At 40.2% G+C, this 27,679-nt stretch overlaps 1 protein-coding gene across 5 annotated transcripts; it reads left to right on the top strand.

Annotated features, from left to right (window-relative positions):
- Positions 1-366: 366 nt before the first annotated feature.
- On the top strand, positions 367-27,283 carry LOC104587366 (uncharacterized). Of its 5 annotated transcripts, none has more exons than XM_088897248.1 (6): positions 414-553; positions 11,138-11,403; positions 12,281-12,333; positions 14,353-14,440; positions 26,604-26,670; positions 26,759-27,283. In XM_088897248.1, the coding sequence occupies exons 3-6, from the start codon at positions 12,288-12,290 to the stop codon at positions 26,810-26,812; spliced, it is 255 nt and encodes an 84-aa protein (XP_088753374.1). In that variant the 5' UTR covers positions 414-553; positions 11,138-11,403; positions 12,281-12,287; the 3' UTR covers positions 26,813-27,283. The 5 variants fall into 5 exon arrangements, with proteins under 5 accessions (XP_019051548.1, XP_088753374.1, XP_088753373.1 ...); XM_088897247.1 differs by having other exon boundaries at positions 12,236-12,333; XM_010244946.2 differs by lacking the exon at positions 12,281-12,333.
- Positions 27,284-27,679: the final 396 nt, after the last annotated feature.

Raw genomic sequence — 27,679 nt, 5'->3', positions numbered from 1 at the left:
CCAGGAAAAGTTGCATTAATCACATCAACTTTTTTACTAAAATACCCTCAACGTGTGAAGAAAATACCAAAACAAGACATTCGGATAGTCCTTTGATGTTGAAGCAGTTGAGGGTATTTTGGTCATTTCGGGCTTCTGCCGGCTTCATTAAGTGATAGCTTATTATCCTATTTTCAATTTCCGTTCATCGATCCACGTCAAGACAAGCTCATGTGGGCGAGATCACATCAGCGCCCCACAAACGCTTCACATGCACATTTAAGCGTGCATTGAGAACATCTCCCGATGTTGTCAGTGGGAGATGTTCCCAATACACGGTTGGAATATGCTATGGAGCGTTTGTGGGGCGCAAATCTGAATTTCATGTGGGCATAAAGCTACATGGGGGAAATTAGAAAAAAAAAAAAGAAAAAGAAAAAACAAAGGAGATGCAGGGAAAGAGACAGTTGTTTTGTTCGACCAAGTGACCAACCACGGTCCATTTTCTTTCTCTTCTGCTGCTGCCGTCTCCTCCCCTCGGGAGTTCTTCTCGTATCTTCTAAACGTGTTCCAGGTTGTTGACACAGGGCATGAGCTCAACTCCTAATTTTCTCTTGCGTTTCTTTTCTGTGAAAGTCTTATTTCTTCATATCTTCTTGATTGCCATAATGGTTTTCTTTCTAATCGTGTTACTTCAAGTTTTGATGTTCAAGTGATCACAAAAAAATTGATGGGTTTTCGTGGGATTTCTCTGTTCTTTTGTTATGTTATGGAAATGCTGCCTGCTTTGGTTTTTACTTCATTACTTTTTCTTTTTAATTAATTCAGTTCCTTGATTGTAATGCTTATTTGATGTGATTCTGTTTCAGTGTTTCTTGTTCCCTTTTTGGGGAGGTGTTTTTGTTAGTAAATTTGATTATTATATATGCCAGAAAAAGGAATAAGTTAAAAATAAAAAGGGAGACAGGATTTTATTCAATGTTGTATGCAGATTGAGTTATTAACTTTTCGTATTTTAAATCCTTGAAAAAATAATAAATACAAATACACAATTAATCTTGATAACGGTAAGCATGAGGCATGTAGAATTTTCTAATTTTTTAGTTCATGTGCTGGAGGAATGGAAAAGATCTTCGAAGTTATTTTTATCAGAACTTGTTGGGAAAAGAAATAGAACATTCTGGCTTATAAAAGACTCTCCAAATGTTTAAACATCTAATATGGTCAACACCTTAAAAATATGCCAAGAAGACCTTTGACTAAACATTTTGGTTTAGATGTTGTTTTGATTTTATTACTCATTTATTTTCTTGGGGAGGGGTGAGAAAAAAAAAGAAAAAAAGAAAGGAAGCCAAGAGTTGAGCAAATTTGTTTATGATGGCAACCCCTTAAGGATTAATTGCAGATTGTTCAGAGAAGCACTTCCCATGATCAAATGATCAAATAAAAACTGTTTTTTAAGTACATGCTTCAAGTTTAATACCTGAGCGTTACATAGTGATCTAAATGAAAGTTATTGAGAACGAGAACCCAACTTTGTATTTAGTTAGAGATCCTAAGTCCTTAATTTGCAAGAAAAACAACTAATTCAAGTAATGTTATTAAGGTAGAGATAGCACATTTTAGTTGATTGAGAGGTTCACTTTCCTATTCAAAGGCAATAAGAAGGCTTTTCTAGTGTACAAATCCAAATACATTGGATTGTTTTATGTTGAGGGCCCGGGAATAGGATCTCGTCACGGGTCGGTCCACGGGGAAAACCTCCTGTTTTCCCTTGTTCCTTCCTGCTGATGAACCTATCTTGGCACCTTCGATGATTTGTCCAAGAGATCACCAACTCTCCTAACTCACTCTTGACTGAATAATTTGATTTCTCATTCAATAATGGGGTCTCCTTAAATAGGAGATTACAAGAGTCCTAATCAAAGGGAGTCTCCTTGCTGAATAGGGAGACTTCCAGTTTTATCTTGCTAAGGATAAGATAAGCTAATCCTAATCTGATAAGCTACTAACAAGATAAGATAAGCTAAGCTAATCCTAATCTGATAAGCTATTAACAAGATAAGATAAGAGATAAGAACAATAAGGTAAAAACAAGCAAAATGAGCTAATCTAATCTAGATAAGGCTGCTGTTGCCGAACTGGGTAGGATGAGCATCACTGAATCCTTGCTGCTGCTGGCGGTGGGCCCGGGGCCTGTTGCTTCCGGCGGCGATGGTACGTCTTCCCGAGGAAGGCGTCCATAACATTACTCCCCTCCTGGACTACGAGCTTGTCCTCAAGCTCGAAAGCTGGATATGTGGCTTGGAACTCTGCCAATGGGATCCATGTGGCTTCTGTTGGTGGTAGATCACACCATTCCACCAAGACTTCAAGGATTCCACGATTGAAACGAGAGCGGGTGACAGTTTTAGGCTGGGGGACCAATTTGCCATCTTTCAAGGGTGGCAGGGAGGGAACTTGGTCCGGGGGAACACCCGTAAATGGTTTCAGCAAGGAGATGTGGAAGACATCATGAATTCGGCTAGTCTCTGGCAATTCCAGCTGGTAGGCCACACTGCCAATCCGTCGCAGAACCTTGTAGGGCCCATAGTACTTAGGGGCCAGCTTCGGGGCAGCCTTGTGGCGCAAGGAGCGCTGCCGGTAGGGCTGGAGCTTCAACCAAACAAATTGTCCTGGATCGAACGATAGTTCCCGGTGGTGCTTATCATAGTGGAGCTTCATGCGGAGCTGGGCCTGCTGTAAGCGAATGCGGACGTCGGCGAGGAGAGCATCGCGGTCCTGTAAGGAGTGATCGATTGCGTCCAAGCGAGTAGATCCGGGCTCATAGGACAGCAAGCGGGGAGGATCCCTGCTGTAAACGACGTGAAAGGGAGTCATGCCGAGGGAGGAATGGTAGGCTGTGTTGTAGCAGTACTCGGCCCAAGAAAGCCATTCCAACCACTGTCGAGGTTGATCGCCTACGAAACAGCGGAGATACATCTCGATAGTGCGGTTAACCACTTCCGTCTGACCGTCGGTTTGTGGCCGGTAAGCAGATGAGTAGGCCAGGGTGGTGCCGTGTAGTCGAAATAACTCTTTCCAGAAGGCACTAGTGAAGACCAGGTCTTTACCGCTGACGATGGATTCCGGCAACCCATGTAAGCGAAAGATATGTGTAAAGAAGGCGAGGGCAACCGAAGTGGCACTGTACGGGTGTGATAGAGGAATGAAGTGCGCGTATTTAGAGAAGCGGTCGACTACCACAAAGAGAACTGGTTTGCCCCCTACCTTGGGAAGTCCCTCAATGAAGTCCATGGAGATGTCGGCCCAGATCTGCGATGGGATGGAAAGGGGCTGAAGGAGGCCTACCGGGTGTAGGTTTTCCCATTTGTGTTGTTGGCATGTGGAGCAATTCTGGACAAAATCTCGAATAGAAGTCTTCATACCTCGCCAATGGAAATCAGTCCGGACGCGGTATAGTGTTTTTTGAATGCCCTCGTGGGCGGAGTTATGGATGCTGGTGATGATGGTGGGAATCAACGGGCAGTCTGCTGGAAGATGGACTCGTCCCTTATATAGTACCAACCCGTCGTGAAGTGACCAATAGGGGTCGGCCGTGCCGATCTGGATCTTCTGCAGTAAGAGCGACCATTCTGGGGACTGTGGTGCTGCCTTCTTAATGTCGTCAAACAGAGAGATCCGAGGTTGGGAAATGCTACATAGAACCATCGCGTCTTCTTCTCGCCTAAACAAGGCATCAGCTGCGCGATTAGAGGATCCCGCCTTATATTCCACCCGGAAGTCAAACCCGAGCAGTTTGCTAACCCAATGCTGCTGAGGGGAAGTGGTGAGACGCTGCTCTAACAGGTATTTGAGGCTGTAATGATCAGTTTTGATGATGAACAACCGCCCCCACAAATACGGCCTCCAGTGCTGGATGGCTCGGGCAAGGCCGATTACTTCGCGCTCATAGGCTGGAAGCTTCAGATGCTGGTCAGCCAATCTGCGGCTGAAGAAAGCGATCGGGTGCCCTTGCTGCTGTAGTACGGCCCCGATACCCACTCCGGAAGCATCGCACTCGACTGTAAATTCGAGGGCGAAATTAGGTAATTGCAGGACAGGGGTTGAAGACAGTGCATTTCGCAGTGACAGAAAAGCTTCATCAGCTGCGTCGTCCCACCGGAAGGAGTTTCTCTTCAACAGGTTGGTTAACGGGGCTGCCAACACTCCATAGTTCTGTACAAATTTGCGGTAGTAACCCGTTAAACCGAGGAACCCGCGTAAGGCCTTGGCGGATTGAGGTTTGGGCCATTCTGTTATAGCCTGAATCTTGGAACTATCAACTGTTACACCCTGCCCATGGATGATGTGGCCGAGGTAAAGAACCTGTCGCTCCCCGAAGGAGCACTTGGACCGTTTTAGGAATAAGCTGTGTTGGCGTAGGAGTACGAAAACGGTCCTCAGATGGTGGACATGCTCTACCCATGATTTGCTGTAAACGAGGATATCATCAAAGAAAACTAAAACAAATTTGTGCAGATGGGGCTGGAATACCTCGTTCATTAGTGACTGAAATGTAGATGGTGCATTGGAGAGTCCGAATGACATGACTAAAAATTCGAAGTGGCCATGGTGGGTGCGAAAAGCAGTCTTCTTCACGTCACCGGGAGCCATGCGAACTTGGAAATATCCGGACCCGAGGTCCAACTTAGATAAATACTGGGCACCATGCAACTCGTCCAGCAGTTCGTCCACAACGGGAATAGGGAACTTATCTTTGATCGTCCGGTCATTGAGTTCTCTATAGTCAACACAAAACCTCCACGTTCCATCTTGCTTCGCACCAACAGAACCGGCGAAGAGAAGGGGGAGTGACTTTTGCGTATGATCCCTTGGTTCAGCATCGCTGTACATTGTTTTTCTATCTCATCCTTTTGTAAGTGAGGGTAGCGATAAGGCTTGACAACGACTGGTGCTGAACCCGCCACCAAAGGAATACGATGGTCGCAAGCTCGGGAAGGGGGAAGGCCCTTCGGTTCCTGGAACAGATCTGAAAACTCGGCGAGAAGTTTTTCCATTGCTGCCGGTTCTGTCTGGAGTGCATGAACCTGCGGTGTCTTTTCTTTAACCCTGCAACCGTGCCATGAAACTTGCTTGCCATTCAGGTGGAAGGTCATGGTGAGTGCGCTGAAGTCCCACAAAATCGGGCCTAGGGTAATTAACCATTTGACCCCAAGAACAATATCGAACCCATCCAATGAGAGTACAAATAAATCAACAAGAATTAGTTCAGAATTGACCTGTACTGGGACGTCCTTACAAATCCCTGGACTGTGAACTTTTTCACCATTTGCGATGGCTACCTGTAGTCGCGGCCGGAGTTCCATTGGTAGTTTTAACTGCAGGGCTGCATGTTCACTTATGAAGTTGTGTGTGCTCTCTGAATCGACGAGAATGTGCACTGGCTGACCTGCGATTTGTGCCTGTAACTGCATGGTCTGAGAGGTTTTAATACTGGTGATCGCATGGAGAGAGATCTCTGGTTCGAACGTGACGGGTTCCCCTTCCTCCTCCTCTTGCTCATCTATGAGAAGGTAAAAAAGCCTCTTGCATCTATGTCCTGCCGAGTAGAGGTCATCACAGTTGAAACATTGACCTCTCGCTCGGCGCTCTGCCATTTCTGCCCTTGTCAAGCGCTTGATGGGAGGAGTGACCATGTTACTGCCTGTACTTGTCACTGCTCTAGAGGTGGTGGTCGTGGGAGGTTTCATTTCCCGGCTGGTAGCAGAAGAAGGGGTCGTTGCTGCTGGTCTTGGGGGCACCCACGAGTTCGGTGGACGACCCACATTAAAAATTCCGCGGCTGAGCTGCAGCTTGCGCTCAAATGCGCGGGCTAAGTTCATGGCTGTGACCAAATTTGGGGGATTCTGCATCTCGACATCCACTCGCAGGGGTTCTGCTAACCTGCTGTGAACATATCCACTTGCTGGTCTGGTCGCACGAAGGATGCCCTCGCGAGGAGGGTTTGGAACTGTCGCTGGTATTCAGCAACTGTTCCGGTCTGTTTAAGGTTAATTAGCTCGCCCAGTGGGTTGCTGGTCAATGGGGGTCCGAACCGAAGAAGGCAATAGGATTTAAACTGGGGCCAACTGAGCCCGGGTTCTTCTTGCTCTAACCGATAAAACCAAAGCTGTGCTTCTTCTGTTAAATGAAAGGCAGCTAGGCTTACCTTGTCCTGGTCATTTGTCCGTTGATTCCGGAAGAACTGCTCGCAGCGATACAGCCAGCCTAGGGGGTCTCCGTTGCCGTTGTACGATGGGAACTCCAGCCTGCTGTACTTGGGGATGATGTCTGCTCCATGGCCGACGGACTGTTGTTCGCCGGAAGACTCCGGCAGATCTGGCCGGCGGTCGTTAGCTGCTGTCCCTCCGTCAGAATTCCTTTCCCTGCTGGAAAGAAACATCTCCATTAGTCGTCGCAGTTCTCGCACTTCACCTTTGATCTCACGAACTTTGGAGCTGGTCTCCACGAGTTGGTGCTCGAGGTCGTGGACCCTGGAAGGTAGCTGCTCCCCCATGACGCCTTGCTCTGATACCAAGTTGTTGAGGGCCCGGGAATAGGATCTCATCACGGGTCGGTCCACGGGGAAAACCTCCTGTTTTCCCTTGTTCCTTCCTGCTCGTGATGAACCTATCTTGGCACCTTCGGTGATTTGTCCAAGAGATCACCAACTCTCCTAACTCACTCTTGACTGAATAATTTGATTTCTCATTCAATAATGGGGTCTCCTTAAATAGGAGATTACAAGAGTCTTAATCAAAGGGAGTCTCCTTGCTGAATAGGGAGACTTCCAGTTTTATCTTGCTAAGGATAAGATAAGCTAATCCTAATCTGATAAGCTACTAACAAGATAAGATAAGCTAAGCTAATCCTAATCTGATAAGCTATTAACAAGATAAGATAAGAGATAAGAACAATAAGGTAAAAACAAGCAAAATGAGCTAATCTAATCTAGATAAGGCTGCTGTTGCCGAACTGGGTAGGATGAGCATCACTGAATCCTTGCTGCTGCTGGCGGTGGGCCCGGGGCCTGTTGCTTCCGGCGGCGATGGTACGTCTTCCCGAGGAAGGTGTCCATAACATTTTAGTTGCAATGGTTCTTTTTATAAGCTCACTGGTGCAAGGCCTCTTCTTAAAAGTGATTAACGTAGCCTAACCCTATTAGGCAAGGGTATTGCCTCCATTTCTTTTTTGTTTATATATTTTTAAAATAGTGAAGATAAAGATCCAGGTAAGATGTAAGACAAAGATGTAATACATCCTATACATGGTTGATGAGTATAAACTATGCACCCTTTACAAGTAAGATGTAAGACAAAATCCCAGGTTATACATTAAAGGATTCATTAAATATGATCTCCTATTGATTTTTGAACTGCTCATATTTCAAATAAAAAAAGTCTTTCAGAATAAAAGTCCAGCTGACAAGTGTTATCTTGATTCTTCTCATTTTTGCCTCAATGGGGGAGTTCATGTGTGTTGTGCTCCTTCCAAGTACACTAGAGCAATGCAAGAAGAAGCAAATTCCATAGAATGTACCTTCTTGGGTTGAAGCCATCTGCATGCCATAATGGTACAAGCATCTGGAGGTTCTTGGGCATCACAAAAAACCTTTTTATAACTACAGAAGGTAATCCTAGATGTGGTAGGGAATTAGGGATATTGATAGTGTACAAACAGGTTCAGGACTGATTCCACAGTTACCTTGCACAGGCTGCAAGAATTCTCTAAGTTCCTTCCCCTGGAACTAAGAATATTGACCATCAAGATCTTGTCAAGATTGGCTGTCCACATGAAGAAAGCTACCTAGGAAGGGACATTTTCTCCCACAACCACCCTCCTCCCTTTCTTCTTTGTTACTATGCACTGCATTCTTAGAAGGTTAGCCAATAGGGCATCAATTTAAATTTAATTAGGGGCTTCAGAGTGGTTCTGAAGAAATTGAGGTTTTCAAAACCAGATTGGTAATGATTCCTTATTTTATTTTGTTAGTCTGATTGTGAAGAGCTCATGATCTCTAATCAATTAGTATTTTCTTCTGAAACTTTAACTAAACCTGGCTCACAAGGATTAATGTACAAGTGGGTTTATTAGCTTTTTCTTGCATCTCAGGACAAGTTATTTAAAGTATTGGCTTCTTGAGAGAACTGCATACCCTGAGATATAGGACAAAAATTTTCAGATTTGACTTCCCTAACCTGTTCATTAGGTAGCCATGATCTTCAGAGCCCCAACTAGGGTTCTGGAAATAATATACGGAATTCGGGGGCTTTTCTTTGGGAACATTGGGAAACCAGATAATAGGACTAAACCAATTAACTAACCATCTATAAAACTTGACTAAATAGTGGTTTGGGCTTTAGGGGAGTGAAAGAAAGAGATAGCTCTTTTTTTTTTTTGATGAATCGCAAGAAAATGAAGAAATTTAAGACCCCTATTCTCCTGCAAAAAGAGGTGGGAAGAAGCTCTTTCCGCAGAGAGAAGGGGGCTTTGGAGGTTTCTTTCTGCCGGCAACGGAACCCAGCGGCGTGGGATAGCTTAAGCTCGCCCGGTTCTCTCAAAGGCAATTATAAGAGATAACTCTTCTAGCTGTGGAGATCTTTTACTGAACTTTAGAGCTTATGGTATTCAGTGATTCCTGAACTTTGGATCATACTATAATGGTTTACATTCCTATTTTCCTAATTATATCACTTTTCCTTCTATGGTATCCACCATTACTTTATCTTTTTTGTTCCTTGAGTGATTTCTCTCGCAATCAATGTAGGATGAAAAATATGGTGTCACTGCATGCTACTTGAGGATTATGTGCAGTTGTACACCTTATTCTACACACCAACTACATCCTAGACAAGACCACCATCAAAGTTGTGATTTGGGTCCCCATATTGGATTTTACTTTTCTGAAAGAAAGACCAAAATGGAGAACTTCATTCAGGCAACTAAATGGAGAAGAGTGCTCAAGATGGAGAAGAAAAGGGTCCTTATCGAGGAGTCAAAAGCTAGAGGGGAAGAGATATCTGAAGATAAGGGAGGATAATTGAGCAATGATTGTAATGGAAAGGGAAGGGTTAGGCTGGTTCAAAGCTTTTGTAGATGACCTAATCTTTGTTGAGAAAACCCAAAGCTGGAGGAATGAGATTGCTAGTGGTAGTAGTCGAATAGGACTGCAATCAGTCCTAGGTTCAATGTGAAATAAACAAAGGAAAGATTGAGAAGAGAGAATAAGATGAAGAGAAGAGAAGAGAAGAGGAGAAGAAGAACTCGGAGAGGAGAATTCAGAAGAGAGAGAGAGAGTTAACCAATTGTCGCCCCACTCTACAATTTATATTAATACTCAAATAAAAGTAAAAGGGCTGAATTACCCTTACTGCTTACATGGCAAAATAATAAAAGAACTAAAAACTATAAACTGAAGTAAACTACCAACTGCTAACTACAATCACACGAACACAGTGGGGACCACATCACTGTTCTCTACAGTGGTGGCAAAAGATTCTTGGTGGAAAACAGAAGGAAAAAAATGGTTGGTTCATCACTCTAACTGAATTCTTTGGTGAAGGAAGGAAGCAGATGATTTGTTTACTGGAAGGAAAGGCAAAGCGGAGTTGGAAGCTGCTTGCTGCGACACTGGAGGAAGCCTCACTTGAGAGTTGAGAGCCTCAGAAAACAGAGCACATAGTTTTGGAGAAAGAGAGGATAACTCTTGAAGAAGGTGATAGGTGAATGTATGAAAACAAAAGCTGATAAAAAAGAACTGATCAGAATGGGAATACTGTTCTATTCTCTGCTGAAAGCGGTGGAAGGTTGGACCAGAGAGAAAAGAAAACCGTTAAGCTGGGAAGCAAAGTAAAGGATTGGAAAGAAGTTTTAGAAGAATTTATGGAGAAACTCCACTTAAAACAAAAGGTGATCCTCCTTCTGTTTGATGAACAAAAGGCAATCCTAAACGTGGGCAAAACTCAACTCGAGGCAAGGACTCTAGAAACAAAGTTTGGCCAGATTATGGTAGAAAACTGGTCGCCCCCCTGCAATGAAAAGGAACTCCTACAGAACACCTTCATTATCAAAATCCTCAGGCTATCTATGGAAGGAAAGCCTATTCCACAAAATAACAGTGACGTGTGGCAGTATTCTGGAATTGTTCTGCACACAAAACCTTCGAGCAGTTAGAATCAGAATAATTGGAGCAAGACCGGAGAAAATCCCCAGGGCATTGGAGATTTTCACTGATGATCAATGCAATAAGAAGGTGGAATCTGACTCTAGTCTTCAACCAAATAGACTCTGGTGGTGACCAAGGCAATCACTTCGATTGTGTTTTCCAATATATTGATCAATAAAATTATGAAACTTTTGTTAGGGAGATCTGAGTGCTTGCATGGTACTACTGTTTGTCCTCTCAAATAACTAAGTATTGTTGGACTATTTGTCACACAGAAGCAATCTAAAGTTTCCCCTTTTTTCTTAACCTTACTTTACTGTTACATTGTCCATGATGATCTGTTGGACTATTTATCACACCAAAGCAATCTAAAGTTTCCCTTTTTGTCACAACTTTACTGTTACATTGTCCATGACGATTTGTTGGAATATTTATTACACAGAAGCAATCTAAAGTTTCCCTTTTGTCTTAACCATACTTTACTGTTACATTGTCCATGATGATACTTTACTGGTACTACTGTTTGTCCTCTCAAATAACTAATTAAGTATTGTTGGACTATTTATCGCACAAGCAATCTAAAATTTCCCTTTTTGTCTTAACCATACTTTACTGTTACATTGTCCATGATGATTTGGACCAATATGCAGACTCAGGGTGACCAGGAATTATGAGGTGGATGATTACTAGTAATGTGTCTGAACAATGGTTTCTGGACAATTACCTACTTGTCCTCTTGTCTAATAGTGTTATTTTTATCATAATCAATGGTTAGTTTTTCCAGAGTTGTTTAATAGCATACAAAGTTAAGATTTTCTCCTGCCATACATTTTAGTAATGGTTTTAATAGAGACTTCACAACTATATATAAGCATACATACATTGAATAATGTATCAAGCAAACCCTTTTCTTGCTACCAGATCTACTCAATCTTCTTATATCTTGTATAGAGCCGCAGTTGTGTTGGGGGTCTAGCCAAATTCCAACTGCCAGCACTTGTTTAAGGGAACATTGAGGAGATCACTCTGGAAGAACAAAGGTTAGTTTCTCTCAGGTGATAAGGAAAGGCAATGGTAATCCAGTCTGGGGATAATGGAAAAGAGTGTTAGCAATTCACAGCCCCATGAAAAGAAACCTCCAGTGGGTTCCACATCAGCCAATGGAGAAAAGAAGCCCATGGAGAAAGATGTTAATGCACCTGCATTTATCAACCAAGGTGTGTATCTATTAAGAGTTCTGCATGTCCAAGAAGCAGCTACCTGTTTTCTTTATGAAATCCCTCTTTGTGCCTCATATATGGCCTTTCCTTTAACTATGAACAATATTTGGACCTACTAGTACCATTAGAAGAACACTGGAGTCCACTAATCAAGGTGATCATCGTCGACATGCTTTTCTGTCTTGGACTCTAATGGAGACATAACTGGAAAATGGACATATTGTTGATCTATTTTGTGAATTCAGGATTGGCTATGCTAACTGGAATAAAACTGAGAAGCAAATAAAGGATATTGTACTGAATATTACTGTCAATATCAGTAATCCAATTTAGTTTACATCACAGAAAACAGAACATGGAGTTAACTAGTTTAGTTATTACATCTAATGGCACTTTGATATACTTATGTATCATGTGATATACAAGATAAACTTCTCTACATTCAAGATTTATACTTTATTATATTCCACAGTCGGCATATCAAATAATTATGCTTAATTTCTTATAGTTTGTTATTCTTTGTATTAACCTTGCAATGGAAGGGAGAGGTTAACTTTATAGATTGGGGATAGTATCTGAATTTTGGATATGAAAGACTGTACAGTTATGGTTGGTGGGAAGGGCATCTACTGTGTCTGTGCCTGTCATGGAGATGGTGTTAAGCTTGTTTGGTGGAGGGATTGGATTGGGATTTGGAAGGGGTATTAGCTCTCCCATCTTGGCAAGCAGATGGGTTGTTCATGCTTGGTTGAAGCAAGGTTATGTTTTTTTGGTTGTGGTATTTGTTTGTCCTCTTTCCTATCTTATGTTTTTTTAACTCTTTTGCAAGTTCCTATGAGATTCTTTTGTATCAAGGGGTACTTTGGTGGTGTAGGATTGCTATGAGAAGGTCCTACATCTCAGGCTCTCAGCATTGGTGGGCTAAAGGTAAATGAAGAAATCAGGTCTGAAAAATCGATACAAATCTTGTAAAAAATGAGTAGTTCACTTTCAGATCTGTATTGTTAATAAAGAGAAAAACTATAAATAATATCAGATTAGAAAAGAAGACAAGAGAGGATGAAACTTTTACTATAAACCAAATTCAATTTCTTATTCCATACTCAATTCACTACTAGCCTTGCATGATAGAAGACTTATTTATAGACTCATTTGGTTGGGTCAGCCAGCCTTTGAAAATAGCCATAGATTTCTCAATTCACTTTGATTTCACAGCATCTTGGGTCATTGAATAGGAAATTGAAAAACCTTGCAAAAGGCATCAAAATGAAATAAAAACAGATAAGCTTTGACCCTTAAAAATGAGAAGATTCCAATTTAAGGTCAAATAAAACCTTGTGGACAGCACATGACAGCTTGTCAACACTTCCTAAGACTTCTAACTTAAAACCCCTCATAAAGAGCTTATCATCTACTGGAAGTGTTAAAATAATTAAAAAATCAACCCAAATTAAAACTGGCAGAATTTGTAGATCTGTAACTATAACTCAGGAAACTAAGAGATTTCTGATTTTTCTCAAATGAATGAACAAACTCAGGATCTAAAGAGCAGCTTCACTCATCTTGGATTCCTAGAGAGGTCAGTTGAGTTGTTAGGCCCCAATAGAGCCCATAGACCATTATAAGAAAATCTCAGTTTTCCTTGGGATTTCTCAGGTTGTTGGAAAATTCTTGATGTAGGACCAGCTCAGTTTTAGTCCTTTGAATGGTCTTCTTTGATCAGAATGTTATGGTTGTTGCTGGCTGTAATGGCTTCTTGAAGGAATAAAAGAGAAAATAGGGAGAGAAGAAGAGAGAATCTATCTGGAATCACTCATAGGATGCCAAGAATCACTCTAGGGCATGATCACTCACCATAGTTAGCATAAGCTGAAGAAAACTCAATAAACTTCATTGCCTTTGTGTAAAACGTCCATACAAATTTATAGACTCTAAACTCGTAATAATCCTAGGAGTCAAACTGTTAGACTCATAATAGTCCTAGGAGTCAAACTGTTAGACTCAATAATCCTAGTAGGACTCAAACTAAGCTGTCATATCCTATTTCAATTCAAAGAAAACTCAATAACTCTAATCCTACTTATGCAATGACTCTGAAATTTTAAACATAAACAAACTATAAATAGACAATCAAACCCTATTATTGGACCTTATAGAAAAATTGTAAAATGGCAAAAATACCCTTGGTGTTCAATTCAGTCCAAATCCCAAGTACCATCACTATGCCATATCAGGACCTGTTGTAAGGCCTTCTTCTTTCTAGAATAAGTCTTCAAGGATGCTGATCGATTCCTATCAATTCCTGTAAGGCCTTTTTTCTTCTTTTCCTTCACCTGCATTATATGGACCCTTTGTGTGGTTGCTCTTTTATTTTCTTTTCCATTTTCTTTTCTTGGTGGAAGCCCCTCTTTTTGTTTGGTTCCTGTTTTTTCTTGTCATTGACTGCATACATTCTGTATTTTGCCTTTTAAATGATAAAAATGTATTGGCACTTGTTATCATACAAGAAAAACATGGAAAGCTAAGGCTGGTTTTTCTTGTCAAGACCTAAACACCATGTCACAACTTTCTCAATGTAGTGACAAGTTGTGACTGGAGTCACTGAATCCTCTCAAACCATGGTCCCAGTCATCAGTCCTCATTTCCTCCATGAACTTGAATCAGCATGCTAATGTCCAAACACAGACTCCTGAATAGGTTCCTCCTGAGTTACAGAAAGTAGGTGAATGTTAGAAGACCATATCACTACCTTTTCTTTTTACAGATGAACACATAACTACTTTATTCGTAACCCTTATAAAAGAACTAGTGATAAAGTTTTAAGAATGTATCCTTGAGATAACTTTCTCAATATGTTCATTCATGCATTACATTTTATTGTTTCTCATATTTAGAAATCACAAAAATGTGGCTCTTGAGCTTAATAAGGAATTGTTTATTCCTTAGCTGCCATAACTTGGCATCAGAGGAGAACAGAGTGGATAGGGGATCAGTCTAAAAAGTCACAAAGAGTGCCAAAAGATCCAGTTATAAGGTATGCTACTTTTTCTCCATAAATTATTTATAGTTTGGATAGTAATGGACTCGAGTAAAGCTCCTTCTTTAAGTTATTCAATGTTTGTTTTTTTTTTTGAAATAACCATAATCTATTACTATCATATCTTCCAGATGTCATCCCAAAACACTATCAGTAATCAACAACTACCGATGTCCTATAAATGATAAATGGATCCCCGTTTCTTGGAATAACATATTTGTTATTATTGGATATCTATTCCTGGAAATATCATTTCTGTTCTTGTATAGGTCCTGAAGTTCAATATGAACCTGCAACTCAAAGACCTACAAAATCTGAATATAATGAGAACAGAAACCTTTTGCATCACACTTAGCAAATAAATTTGTTGATTTTGAGATGTTGTTGGAGGAAAGAAACAGTTGACATTAATCTAAAGGACTGGGATAGGGGGGCACGTCTTGCAATATAACACCAATTACTGAACCATGTTGTGATAGAAAACAATGTTGGAGTGAGGTAACTTGCCATAACTATGCCCTTATCAATATGAAAAGAAATTCACAAACAAGATAATCCGGTAAGGTTAGTAGCCTTGTGTCTCATCTTAGAATTTCCCAAGATAAAATTGTTAAAGCTCTAAATTGTAGTAGCTTCTTAGTATTTGTAATCTGTTTGACTTATATGATACTAAAATTGATAAGGATAAAAGGTAGATGAGAAGGGAAGGACAGTCGATCTCAGTTGATATGAGCTACATGTTTGCCAACTCTGAATGCTTGATAAATGAAAAATAAATAAAAAAACTGAGAAGTAGCAAAAATACCTTTACAACAATAAGTAACACTACAAGAGGGGTGATAATCAATGTATGCAGCCCATTGTTGACCTGCCTAGTTGAACCATTCAAATTGTCACCCAGGCAAGAAAGTGGGTCTTTATCATCCTAAACCCAGTATTTGAGACAAAATCGTTGACTTTAGTCAAGAATCGTCGACTCAGATGGTCAAGCCAGTAAACCACTTGAACTGTTCTAATGGGTTGCAGTTCAACCCAAAACATAATGTCTAAAACCCTAGTTTAGTCTCTTTTTTATTAATTTCCCTTCTCCTCCTCCTCTTCTTCTTCTAACACTAACCTGCTGCTTCTTTTAGAAAAACCACTTTTTTCTCTTTTCTGTTCATAATAAGTTAATAACTATACTCACCCACCATGTAGATTTGTTGCCACTGCCATTGCCTCCATAGCGAAGATCTGATATGCGCCGCCAGTGCTGACATGCAACTGCCATAGATCTGTTTCTGCTTTTATACAATCGCTAGAGAGGACAAGAGGTGTTGCTGGCGTGAGTTGGGCAGAGATCTCTCTAAGCATAGAGCTTCTTGGCTGACGCTTCTTCTCTCTCTCTGTCCTATGCTCCTCCCTGACTCCTGCTGCTATTGCAACTGCCGAAGAACCACTGTCAGCTTCTAGCTATGGCTAATGAACCTTTTTCCTCCTTCCCTTATTTTAATCTCTTTCTCCCTTTGATCTCCCTTCTTTCTCTCCCCGTATTTTCGTATCTATCCAGTAAACCTAGACCTAAAGGATATTCATGTTCTTAATCTAACGGTTATTATATAATAAATTACATGTTGAACCGTCAACCTGAATGGTTGGACTGTTGACCCATGACCTGGAGGAGAAGATGGTTTTGTTTCTGGGTTGGTTTTAAAACACTGGTGGTAAACTGGTAATAAAAAAAGTTTGTTGGTGGACCTAGGTGCTTCAATCTAACCCAGACTTCACTCCCTTCTAACTAGTTTAGTCCAGCACGCCAGGTTTACTAGTAATCTTATATGTTTCTAATTTCAAATACCTGAAGCCTTAGTTCTTGTAAATAGGATCTAAAATAGCAAAATTTCCACTAAAGAAGCAATAACAATACAGCTATTATCTGATCCCTAATCCTAAAATAGAATGAATCATGATTAAAATCACAGAAAATAACCCCTTTTATATATATGGGCAAATTACTTTGAAACACACAGATTTGTTTGGGGTTTCAAGGGGCCCTTATGAAGGTGGAGGACCAATTTCCAAGGATCGGCCAATGGGGTGGTGGATTGTTTAGCTAAGCAAAGGGGTACACAAGAATCAGTTATTTTGAGCACAGTTGTAATATGTTTGTTACTCATCGAGGCTGCAACTCACGCCTCTGTGGTTGAAGTTTCCACCTTGTACCTTTCTCCTGTTATTCTTGAATTTCAATAAAATTTCATATCTTATCAAAAACAATTTCCAAGGATTAGGAATACAAGATATTTAACATACACTAGCTATTTGAAATAAAACAACTAGGAGATAAATGAACAGATAAGTTTCGCATACTTGAAATGTTGAATGGTTGAAGCTTTTAATATGTGCATATATGCTTTCTTTCTTTTTTTATTTATCAGCAGAAAAATGATTTTATTATAATATTTGTAATGTAGAAATAATTAATACAACTTTTTTTGACCCGAGTGTCAATCCCTACTTGCAAACCCCAAATTACATGGACGCCCAAAACAATTGTTGCCTCATAACCCCTTCTTTAGATAGGGAGTCATCTAAACCATTTGCACATCTTCTAATCCACTTAAATTCAACCATTATTTCTTTTTCAATCCTTTTAACTTCCCTTAGCACATACTGGAGGGACCAAGGAATACACCTTTGGATTTAGCCCAAGATATAACTACTTGTGAGTCTCCTTCCACCTCAATCATCCTAAATCCCAGCCATTTAGATAACCTGAGGCCTTGCAATAAAGCCAACAGTTCAGCCTTCAAAGAATTTCCAAAGCCAATTGGTCCTAAGAACATAGCCAAGATTCTCCTCATGGAATTTCTGATAACCCCTCAACCACACCAGAGTTACCAAGAGAGCTCCTATCAAAGTTAATTTTTTACTTTGTTGCCTTTTGGGGGGGTTTCAATCCATCCTAACTCTGTCTTTTGTTCCTGAAGACTATGCTATTTCAGTCTAGGCCCTGAAGAAATCAGTTGCTGAGAATGTTTTGAAGATATCCAAGGTCTTTACCCATATTCCCCATGAAGATTCTGCTATTCCTCTCTTCCCGTACCATCCAAAAAATTGCTGCCTTAGTGGTTCTCTAAAGAACTTCCCCCCTTTTCTTTGGTTGCCTCAAGAGGTTAGGATTGAAAAGACCCATCACATCTCGGGGGGTCCCACCTACATCCAAAGAGATAACTAAAAAACTTTGAAATTCTATGCATAAAAGGAAAGGATAATAGTGTCTTGCCACTACCCCTACAAAGGAAGCACATGTGAGGAAAGAGGTAAATAAAAGGCCTTTTTTTCTACAGCATGCCACAAGTATTTACCTTACCAAGTGTAGAGAGACTGGGCCGAATGGGCCCTAGCCCATTAGTGTCTTTCTTATTAGTTCTTTCATGTTATGTTTTCTTATTGGGCCCTTTTTTTATGGGCCTTTAGCTCTTTTTATGTTTTTCTAAGTTTAGTGCTGATGTGGACGCCTACTTAAGGGCCTCCTTGTAATTTATGTAACTTAAGTAAGTTTTATAAAAGATTAGAGTAGGGGAAAGAGGAGATATTCGAACTCCTCCTTTTTTTCTCCTTTCTTCTCCAATCTTCCTCCTTCTTGTTGTCTCCTTCTTCTTCTCTGATTTCTTTTGCTTTATTCTGAAATATTCTATTGATTTTATTAGTTTGAATCACATCTTGGTATCAGAGTAGGTCTCTCTTCCGTTTTCCTTTTTTTCTTTTTTTTCCACACACACCTTTTTTTTCTAATCGAAAGGTGTATGGAGAGATAAATTGTTGATTATTTAGAGATCTTGTTTGCCTAGTTGGTAGAGGGTTTGGAGAGTCGGAATCTAGTCGAAGATTGCCAAGAAAGTGGGACTGCAATTTTTTTTCCCAAAACCCTAGCTGACTAGAGAATTTCCAGTTACGGGTTGAAGAAGTTGTTTGGGTGTGGCGCTCAAGGCTTGGAGGCTTCCTTTTTATCTCCAAAAGTGGGCGGCTGCAATTGGAAGTGGTTTGGATAGCTTTGGTTTGAGTGGCTACCTCTTCTCTCTTTCTCCTCGGAGGCAAAGTATGGCGATACCCTAGTTTTGGAGCTTTTGAGTGCTTGACTGACCTTAGTTAGGTCTATAAAGGTTAAAACATTGTTTTTTGATTTTCGTTTGATTGATGGAGCAATCTGGAAGTGAGGTGAAGCAGATCCCGGTGTCGGGGGTTGGTCCCGTAGATTCCTTTTTAATAGGAGTGACTACAATTAATCTTGATGGAACAAATTACCTTGCATGGACACAATCTATTAAGATCCATGTCTGTAATAGAGGTAAACTAGGGTTTCTAACAGGTAATAAGGCGATGCCAGATGAGTCTGACCCTACATATGAGAAATGAATGCAGGATAACTACACAGTTATTGGGTGGTTGGTAAATTCTATGCAGCCTCATATAAGTCAACACTATCTGTGGATGACTTCAGCCAAGGAGATTTGGGATAGTGTGACAGAGACATACTCTCAGAAATTAAATGTTGCAAGGGCCTACAAACTAAAGAGTGATGTGGAGAATTTAAGACAGGGGGAGAAGAGTGTGGCCGTCTATTATTCGATGTTGAAGTCACTATGGCAGGAGTTCGATGTTATGGAAGCATTTGCATGGGAAAGCACCAAAGATGCCAAAACTTTCAAGAAATTTTTGGAAAGAAACAGGGTGTTTGAGTTCCTTATAGGACTCAATCTTGAATTTGATATTACAAGGCAGAATATCTTGGCCAAGGATGATGTGTCACTTGCATAGGCATACTCTATGGTGAGTAGTGAAGAGAGCAGGCGACAGGTATAACTACAGACCCCACCTCCTCCAGAACATTTTGCACATGTTGGAATAAAACCAAAGGGGCTGAATGAGAAAAAGGAAATGATATGTGAATACTACAAGAAGATGAAACATACTAAGGATTCTTGTTGGAAGCTTCATCCAGATCTTCTTCCTGAGAGGTTTCGGAACAACAACTCTAAGAAGGGTGACCAGTTTGGAAAACCCAAGAATGCAAATGTTGCCATAGTGTTTGAATGTGAAGAAAAATCTGTTGTGGAACAGTTGGCAGCAGTGAAGGCAGAATTTGAGAGATATGGGAAGTTGATAAATCACTTGGAGTCTACTGTTGCATCTTCCTCCTCAGGCACCCCCTCTACATCCGCTTTTTCCCATTCAGGTATTCGTGCTTCTACAAATCATGCTACAGTCTTAGGTAATTGTAGAATTCCTTGGATTATAGATTCTGGTGCATCAAACCATATGACTAGCCTACCCAACCTTTTTTGTTCATACCAGCTCCTCTCGGGTAGAGAGAAGATTTCTCTTGTCGATGGGTCTCTTGCTCCCATCTCTGGCAAGGGGAATATTAAAGCCTCTGATTCACTTGTATTATCCCCTGTCCTTCATGTTCCCAAACTTAGCACTAACCTTTTATTTGTTAGTAGTTTAACCAAATCAATGAACTATAGCATAACCTTCTTTCCTACTTATTGTGTTTTTCAGGACCTAAAATCTCAAAGGACGATTGGGAGTGGCCATGAGGCGAATGGGATATACTTGCTGGATGTCTTTGATCAAAGCCCTCGATTACCTAGTGGAGTTGCTTTGGAGTCTGTTTTATCAGAGTCAGCTAATAGAGTCATGATATGGCATTTCAAATTTGGTCATTTGTCTTTTTCAGCTTCGAGTCATTTGTTTCCAAAAATGTTTAAGGGAATATCCCTATCGAGTCTTCATTGTGAGTCATGTGAACTTGCTAAACATTGTAGACAATCTTTTTTAGTGAGCAATAAAAGATTTGTTTCTCCTTTCCATATTGTGCACTCTGATGTGTGGGGGCCATATCATTTACCTGCTATGGGGGGCTACAAATATTTTATTCTTTTCATTGATGATTTCTCTCGTTACACATGGATTTACCTTCTAAAATCCTGGGATGAAGTACCAAATATTGTACAAAAGTTTCATGAACTTATACTTACCCAGTTTAACACTCGAATCAAAATATTCCGATATGATAATGCAAAGGAATATTTTGAGAAGAGTCTCTCCTCCTACTTTGATACCTTTGGAGTTATTCTTTAGAGTTCTTGTTCCTACACTCCTCAACAAAATAGAGTGGCGGAAAGGAAAAACAGAAATGTGGTTGAGGTTGCAAGGAGCCTTCTTTTTGCTTCCCATGTTCCTGTTAAATTTTGGGGTGATGCTGTTCTTACAGCTACATACTTGATAAACTGAATGCCTTCTCGGGTTCAGGGGTTTAAAACTCCCTTTAGCTTGCTTTTTCCAAATGAGGATCTGTTTTCTCTTCCTCTCAGGGTGTTTGGGTGCACTTGCTATGTCCATGTTCACAGTCATCAAAGACATAAGTTTGAGCCTAAAGCACACAAGTGTGTCATTTTGGGATATGCCTCCACATAGAAGGGGTACTGCTGTTTTGATCCAGTTTGTGGCACTCGCTTTGTTTCTAGAGATGTCACATTTGTAGAGTTAGTCCCTTTCTTTGGTACTTCTCTTGAGGGGGAGCATTCAGACGAGTTGTTTGCATTGTCACCATCTATTCCTCTTCCAATTTCCATTGAATCTTCCATAGAGTCTACTCCAGTTGAGTCATTTATCCTTGCTCCCCCTCCTCTTACTACTCATCCCCTTTCTTTTCTTTCCCATCCTATTATCCAGAGGTGGTACTAGAGACAAAGACTCAGAGACATGTCCACGCCTTCAGATGTGCCTCTTGCTCCTCCCATCACTACTGAGATAACAGGTCAGCCCTCTTCTACCACTTCGGATACCTTCCCTGACCTTGATCTCTCTATTGTCCTTCGCAAAGGCAAACAGAAATGCACAGCTCATTGTATTTCCAAACACCTGTCTTATAGCCTCCTTTCCCCTTCTATTCCTTCCTTACCTTTGTTTCCACACATGTAACTCCCCGGTTTGTCCCAGATGCCTTGTCCAAACCAGAATGGAGAGATGCTATGATGACTAAACTAGATGCTTTGCATAAGAACAATACCTGGGAAATTGTGGATTTGCCTAAGGGAAAGGAACTGGTTGGCTGTAAGTGGGTGTTCACTATTAAGTATCATTCTGATGGTACTGTTGAGAGATATAAGGCCCGTTTGGTTACTAAAGGATATACTCAGGTGTATGGTATTGACTACTTAGAAATTTTTTCCCTAGCCTTTACTATCTTTAGCTATTGCTTTTGACTGGCCTCTTCATCAGTTTGATGTAAAGAATGTTTTTTTGAATGGGGACCTAAATGAAGAGGTCTATATGTCTTTACCTCCACGGGTGTATGGGAAGGAAATGCAAGGAAAGGTTTGTAAACTGAAGAAGTCTCTTTATGGCCTTAAGCAGTCTTCTAGAGCCTGGTTTGACAGATTTCAGGCTGCTCTTGTTGCTTTTGGGTACACACAAACTCAGTCGGATCATACTTTGTTTGTTAAGAGGAGAGATTCCTTAGTGACCCTCTTGATTGTCTATGTTGATGATATTGTGGTTACAGGAAATTATACTCAGGAAGTTGTTCGTCTCAAGAGTTTTCTTAACACTGAGTTTGAAATTAAAGACTTGGGAGAACTCAGATATTTCTTGGGAATTGAAGTTGCCAGATCTAAGGATGGTATCTTCATTTTTCAACGGAAGTATGTTCTCGATCTCCTTGCAGAGACTGGGAAACTAGGGGCCCGATCTGCTTCTACTCCTATTGACCTAAATCATAAGTTGTCAGCAACTGAAGGTGAACTATTGCCTGATAAGGGGGTGTTCCAGAGACTGGTTGGGAAGTTACTTTACCTTTGCATGACTCGACCAGATATTTCCTATACAGTTAGTGTAATCAGCCAGCTTATGCATTCTCCTAGAGATACACATTTAGCAGCTGCTGAGAGAGTTTTTTGCTATCTAAAAGGGACTCCAGGGAAAGGTATCTTGTTTTCTAAGCATGGACACATGAAGCTGGAAGCATACACTGATGCCGACTGGGCCGGATGTATTGATGATAGGAGGTCTACTTCAGGTTACTGTGCTATGGTAGCAGGGAACATTGTATCATGGAGGAGTAAGAAGTAGTCTGTAGTGGCAAGATCTTCAGTTGAAGCGGAGTACAAGGCAATGGCACATGGAGTTTCTGAACTTTTGTGGTTGAGATCACTTTTAGATGAATTGGGTATAGATTGTGAGAAGCTAATGATGTTATATTGTGACAACCAGGCTGCTATCAACATTGCACACAATCCTGTTCAACATGACAAAACTAAACACATTGAGGTTGATAGGCATTATACGAGAAAGAGTTGCCTCGGGAGAAGTCTGTCTACCATTTGTTGCTTCTGAAGAACAGTTGGCTGATGTTTTGACAAAAGGTGTTCCTAAAGGAAAGTTGGTTCATTATATAAGCAAGCTGGGCATGATGGATATCTATGCTCAGCTTGAGGGGGAGTGTAGAGAGACTGGGCCTTAGCCCATTAGTGTCTTTCTTATTAGTTCTTTCATGTTATGTTTTCTTATTGGGCTTTTAGCTTTTTTTTTATGTTTTTCTAAGTTTAGTGCTGATGTGGAAGCCTACTTAAGGGCCTCCTTGTAATTTATGTAACTTAAGTAAGTTTTATAAAAGATTAGAGTAGGGGAAAGAGGAGATATTCGAACACCTCCTTTTTTTCTCCTTTCTTCTCCAATCTTCCTCCTTCTTGCTGTCTCCTTCTTCTTCTCTGATTTGTTTTGCTTTATTCTGAAATATTCTATTGATTTTATTAGTTTGAATCACATCTCCAATAAAAAATTTCTAGCAGAAAGCTTGAATTTTGAGTGGGATAGGCTTACTCCAAATTTCTTTCACTGGGAAGGCCACCCCTTGGATGTTAGATGAGGTCAAGGATTTAAAAGAGGAGCAATTAAAGAGGTCGTCTAGAGAGGTCGACCAGATTATAGAGTCCTCAAGGGAAGAGTCCAAAGAAGCTTGATTTAAAGTTTCAAGAAGATGGATCAAGGAAGAACACAATTTAAAGATTCAAGAAGATGGATCAAGGAAGAACACTCCTATTCCCTTAACCCCCTTCTAAACCCAAGTTCCAATTTAAGCCAATTGGAGGTGTTCCCATCCTAGATATGGTCTTGCCTTTAAATTGAAAGATGGAAAAGAGTTCAGGGAATTGGTCTTTGAGTGGAATTGCTGCCAACCATAGGTCCTCCCAAAAGCGTATTTTGTCACCCCTTCCCACATCATACCTAATAGAGTTAAGAAAGATTGGGTAGACTTCACGAATTGCTTTCCAAGGAGACATTGAGGAGTGGGAGCAACTTTAGCATCCCAATCATTACCTTCCAACCCATGAAGGGGAATCTCTATAACCATTTACCTAGCAAAACAGTGTTTCAGAAGACAATGTTCCCTAAACCCTAAACCCTCTTCTTCCTTAGGTTTGTTAGCCTGTTCCCATCTTACCAGGTGATCCTTTTTTCCTCTCCTGGTTCCCAAAGAAAATCCCTCATGTATTTCTCTAGCTGCCCTGCTATCCTAGTTGGGATGCGGAAATGCATATATGCCTTCTTTCATTTCCAAGTTTTCACTTTGTATATTTTATATGTTGTTCTTATGTATTTTTATTTGATTCAAAGGCTTTTTAAAACATTTAATCCCTTTTTAAATTTATGTTTTCATTGTTATGTATTACAGTTTCTTACTATTTTTTATTATTATTATTTTTTTAAATCTGTGCCTTGCTATGAAAAGATGCATGCCTCGCCTTGCACTTTTGCACTAGAAGGCTCTTGCACTTTTCTTGCTGCTTGTGCTTGTAAAACACTGGGTTATGTTCTTGGTATTTGAAATTGCTTGGTCAAAGAAGGGAATATATATTTCTTATAGGGATTACATGTTCTTGGTTCGATTTGCACTGGTTTCAGCTAGAGAGAATTCTATCTCCCTCCCTAGCCAACCAGTCTGTATTTATATGTTTCCAATAGAAAATACAATGACAGTTATGCCCCTAATAAAGTATGGGACATATCACTTAAACTGAAACATAATAGACATAATAGCAACTAATTAAAATAAGACAAAATTTCCCTTCCCTCTTCAACTTGCAATAGATTGCTTCTTCTTACAGGTACTGTGGACGGTCTTCTATGCAGATTGAGTACAGGCTTTTACAAAAGCAAATTGGGTTGGATCCATTGATGACAAACAATCTACCTTTGGATACCACACCTTTATTGGTGGTACTTATTTTTGGTTTTGTTTTTTTTTTTTTTTTTTTTTGCAGCAAGAAATAATCAATTGTTGTAGATAAAGTACTAAAGTTAAGTATTAGGTGATGGCTCGTGCTTTCCTTAATTAATGAATGAATTTATTCTTTGTTGATGGAGATATTGAGTATAATATGATGTACCAATTAGGAGCAAAATTATAATTTTTATTATTAGTAGTAACCTAATTTTTTGACCAGTGAGATTGACTTGGGTCACCCATTCAACTTTTTTTTTCCTCTCTCTGTTTTGGCTTCTTTCTTTATTTTTTTTTCTTTCTTCCCTTTAACTTTCATGAGCATCATCTGTTGCAATCACAGGTGTTTCAGTGATTGAGGTTACTAGATGAGGAATATCCCTCATCAAGTGTTAGGGTCCTAGGTCTTAGTCCAACTTGGCCAAAAAGGTAGCTTGGTCTTATCTATTCAAAAATCATTGCTGGCTAACCATGGAAGGTGCCTCCAATCGTAAGAAGTCATGGTTGTCCAATTTGGAATCTTTAGTAATGCTTACCCAAATGGAAGTATGGGTGTCCCGATTTTGGTTGGTTATGTAATTGAGCCATTTTAAATCTCATGGTGGGTCCAATCATCCATACAAGGATTTGACCTGAAGCTATTAGCAGGATATGTTTAGAAAGGCAATAATTTGCACATATGTGGATCTGACAAGTTTGACCATAGGTCAACTGACTCAACTGACAACTGGTGAGTCCAAGGGCTGATTTTTTGTATCCTTTTCTTTTTTTTTTTTTTTGGGGGGGGGGGGCAATAAACTAATTGATGCAACCATTTATCATTTTTTAGATGGTATCACTTAATTATAGAAAGTATAAAAAATGGAAACTTCTCCTCCTACAATGGGACCAAATGATTGACTTTTCAGTGAAACATAGCAGAGAAGAGTGGAGGTCAAAATAGGGTTAAAGGACAGTTTTGGATTGATTTTCTTTTTTGGTAAAAAGTTTAAATTAACCTAGCTCCCCAAAGTTTGGTTTCCTTTTTGTAAGAAGTTCATAGTGTTTTTTGGAGGCGGTCTTTTCTGAGTTGTACTGTCTATTCCGCTGTACAGTCTCTCATTGTACAGGGGACATATTGTATTCTGGCCTTTTGTTTTTAATGAAATACTTTACCTTACAGATTCAAAGAAAAAAAGGTCTGAAGTTGCTTTTATGGGCTTGATGGGATTCACCAGCCAGGCAGATTTTAGTATTTTAGAGAGAAAGAAGCCAAAGATAAATTGGAAATATTAGGTTCTGACAACCTAACCAGGCAGATTTTAGTATTTTAGAGAAAGAAGCCAAAGATAAATTGGAAATATTAAGTTCTGACGACCTAACCAGGTTCTAGGCTTTCAGCCCAAAACATTGGCTTTTGTCCCTTGCTATATAAACGGTTGAACACTAGAAGAATGTTGTGCATCTATCAAAGGCACTCTGTTGGCCATGTGTCCAAGGTACAAGTGTATTACTAGGTTGATGCTGGAGTTCCATGAATCCAATCAATTGCTGAGGACTATAATTGAACTACACTCAACAATAATGGTTATGGAGGAACTTTGGAGGAGGGGATGGTCTCTTTTGGCCCCCAAACAAGTTGTTGCAAGGAGGTGATCCTTATATAATCCTTCATAAAAAAATAGAGTCAACTCCACCCTAAACAGAACCTGGAAATTGGTTTTAGGTACCACGTGTGAACACAATAGCCTTCCAGCAAAGAGGCAGGGGGCATGCAAGGCAATATTTTTCTGCAAAATGCATTCTATTTCACATTTTACTTTTCAACTATCTTAATATTCTTCGATCAGATGTCTGCATAGCATCCATCTATTGCATCTTCATAAAGTAACTCCAAATCTTCTCTGACAGCTGGTCTACAACTTATGATGATCTACTCTCAACTAATGAGCCTTTTCCCCAGCCAATTCCATTACCAGTAGGTTCTTTTAAAACTTTTATCCCATTTATTTACATAATTGTGGTAATGGTGTTATTATCATATAATTTGTTGGTTGATTATGCAGGAGATGGTAGATTTTTTAGTTGATATCTGGAGTGAAGAAGGGCTCTATGATTAAGTCATCGGAGGGAATTTATCTAGCAACAATGTCACTGAATTTCATTTAAGGTGATTGACTAGATTTGGTATACAAGCCCAGTTTAGCCCACAAACCAAGACATACTGGTGTTATATATCTGGTTTACTCGGTCACAAAATTGATGGCAGAACAGTTCCTTTCTTTGCTAAACTTAAAAGAGGATTACATTTGCATCATCTTTATAGATGGCAAACTGATAGTCTAGGGCAGCCATGTAGTAAGTTGAGAGAGGATATAGATTAGCTTCAATCCACAGCTATACCGTGGTTTTTTTTTTTTTTTAATTATCACTAATTCCTGAGCATGAGTGGTTGTAGTTTAGTTAGGCAATTTTTCACCATGGTGCTTCCTTTGTGAATGTTGGTTACAGCATCAGTTAGACAAATAGCCCATGTTACCATTAACCTATAGTGGTTCTAAATTATTTGATTTGTATACTGAATATTCCATTTATACCTAGGTTTGTTGATACTATTGGTTAAAGCCGAATAAGCTTAGTCAAAGTGCTGCTCCTGTTAAGGATTACGACAGTGGGGTCCTGAGCACCTGCGAACAAAATATGTTCCAACACCCTATCAACATCATTAGACACCGCACATCTCATCATACATGGCGGGTTCCACTTTTATGGTGGGCCCCAGTTTCATAGTGAGATGTGCAGTGTCAGATCAAGTTGGTAGGGTGTTGGAATTTGTTGGCAAGAGATTCCAATTGAAGACATTGACCGGCTAAATACTGAATGTCATCTTGTCCAATGCTGGGTGCTGGCTCCCTCTATACTCTCTAGCTTGCCCCTGTGCTCAAAACATTGACCATTCAAACAAGTGATTAGCAATGGAATGACTA

This window comes from Nelumbo nucifera, chromosome 2, assembly GCF_055504915.1.
Source record: "Nelumbo nucifera cultivar China Antique chromosome 2, China Antique-T2T, whole genome shotgun sequence".
NCBI lineage: Eukaryota > Viridiplantae > Streptophyta > Magnoliopsida > Proteales > Nelumbonaceae > Nelumbo > Nelumbo nucifera.
Note: the sequence above shows the minus strand (reverse complement) of the source record. Positions and strands in the feature narration are given on the sequence as shown.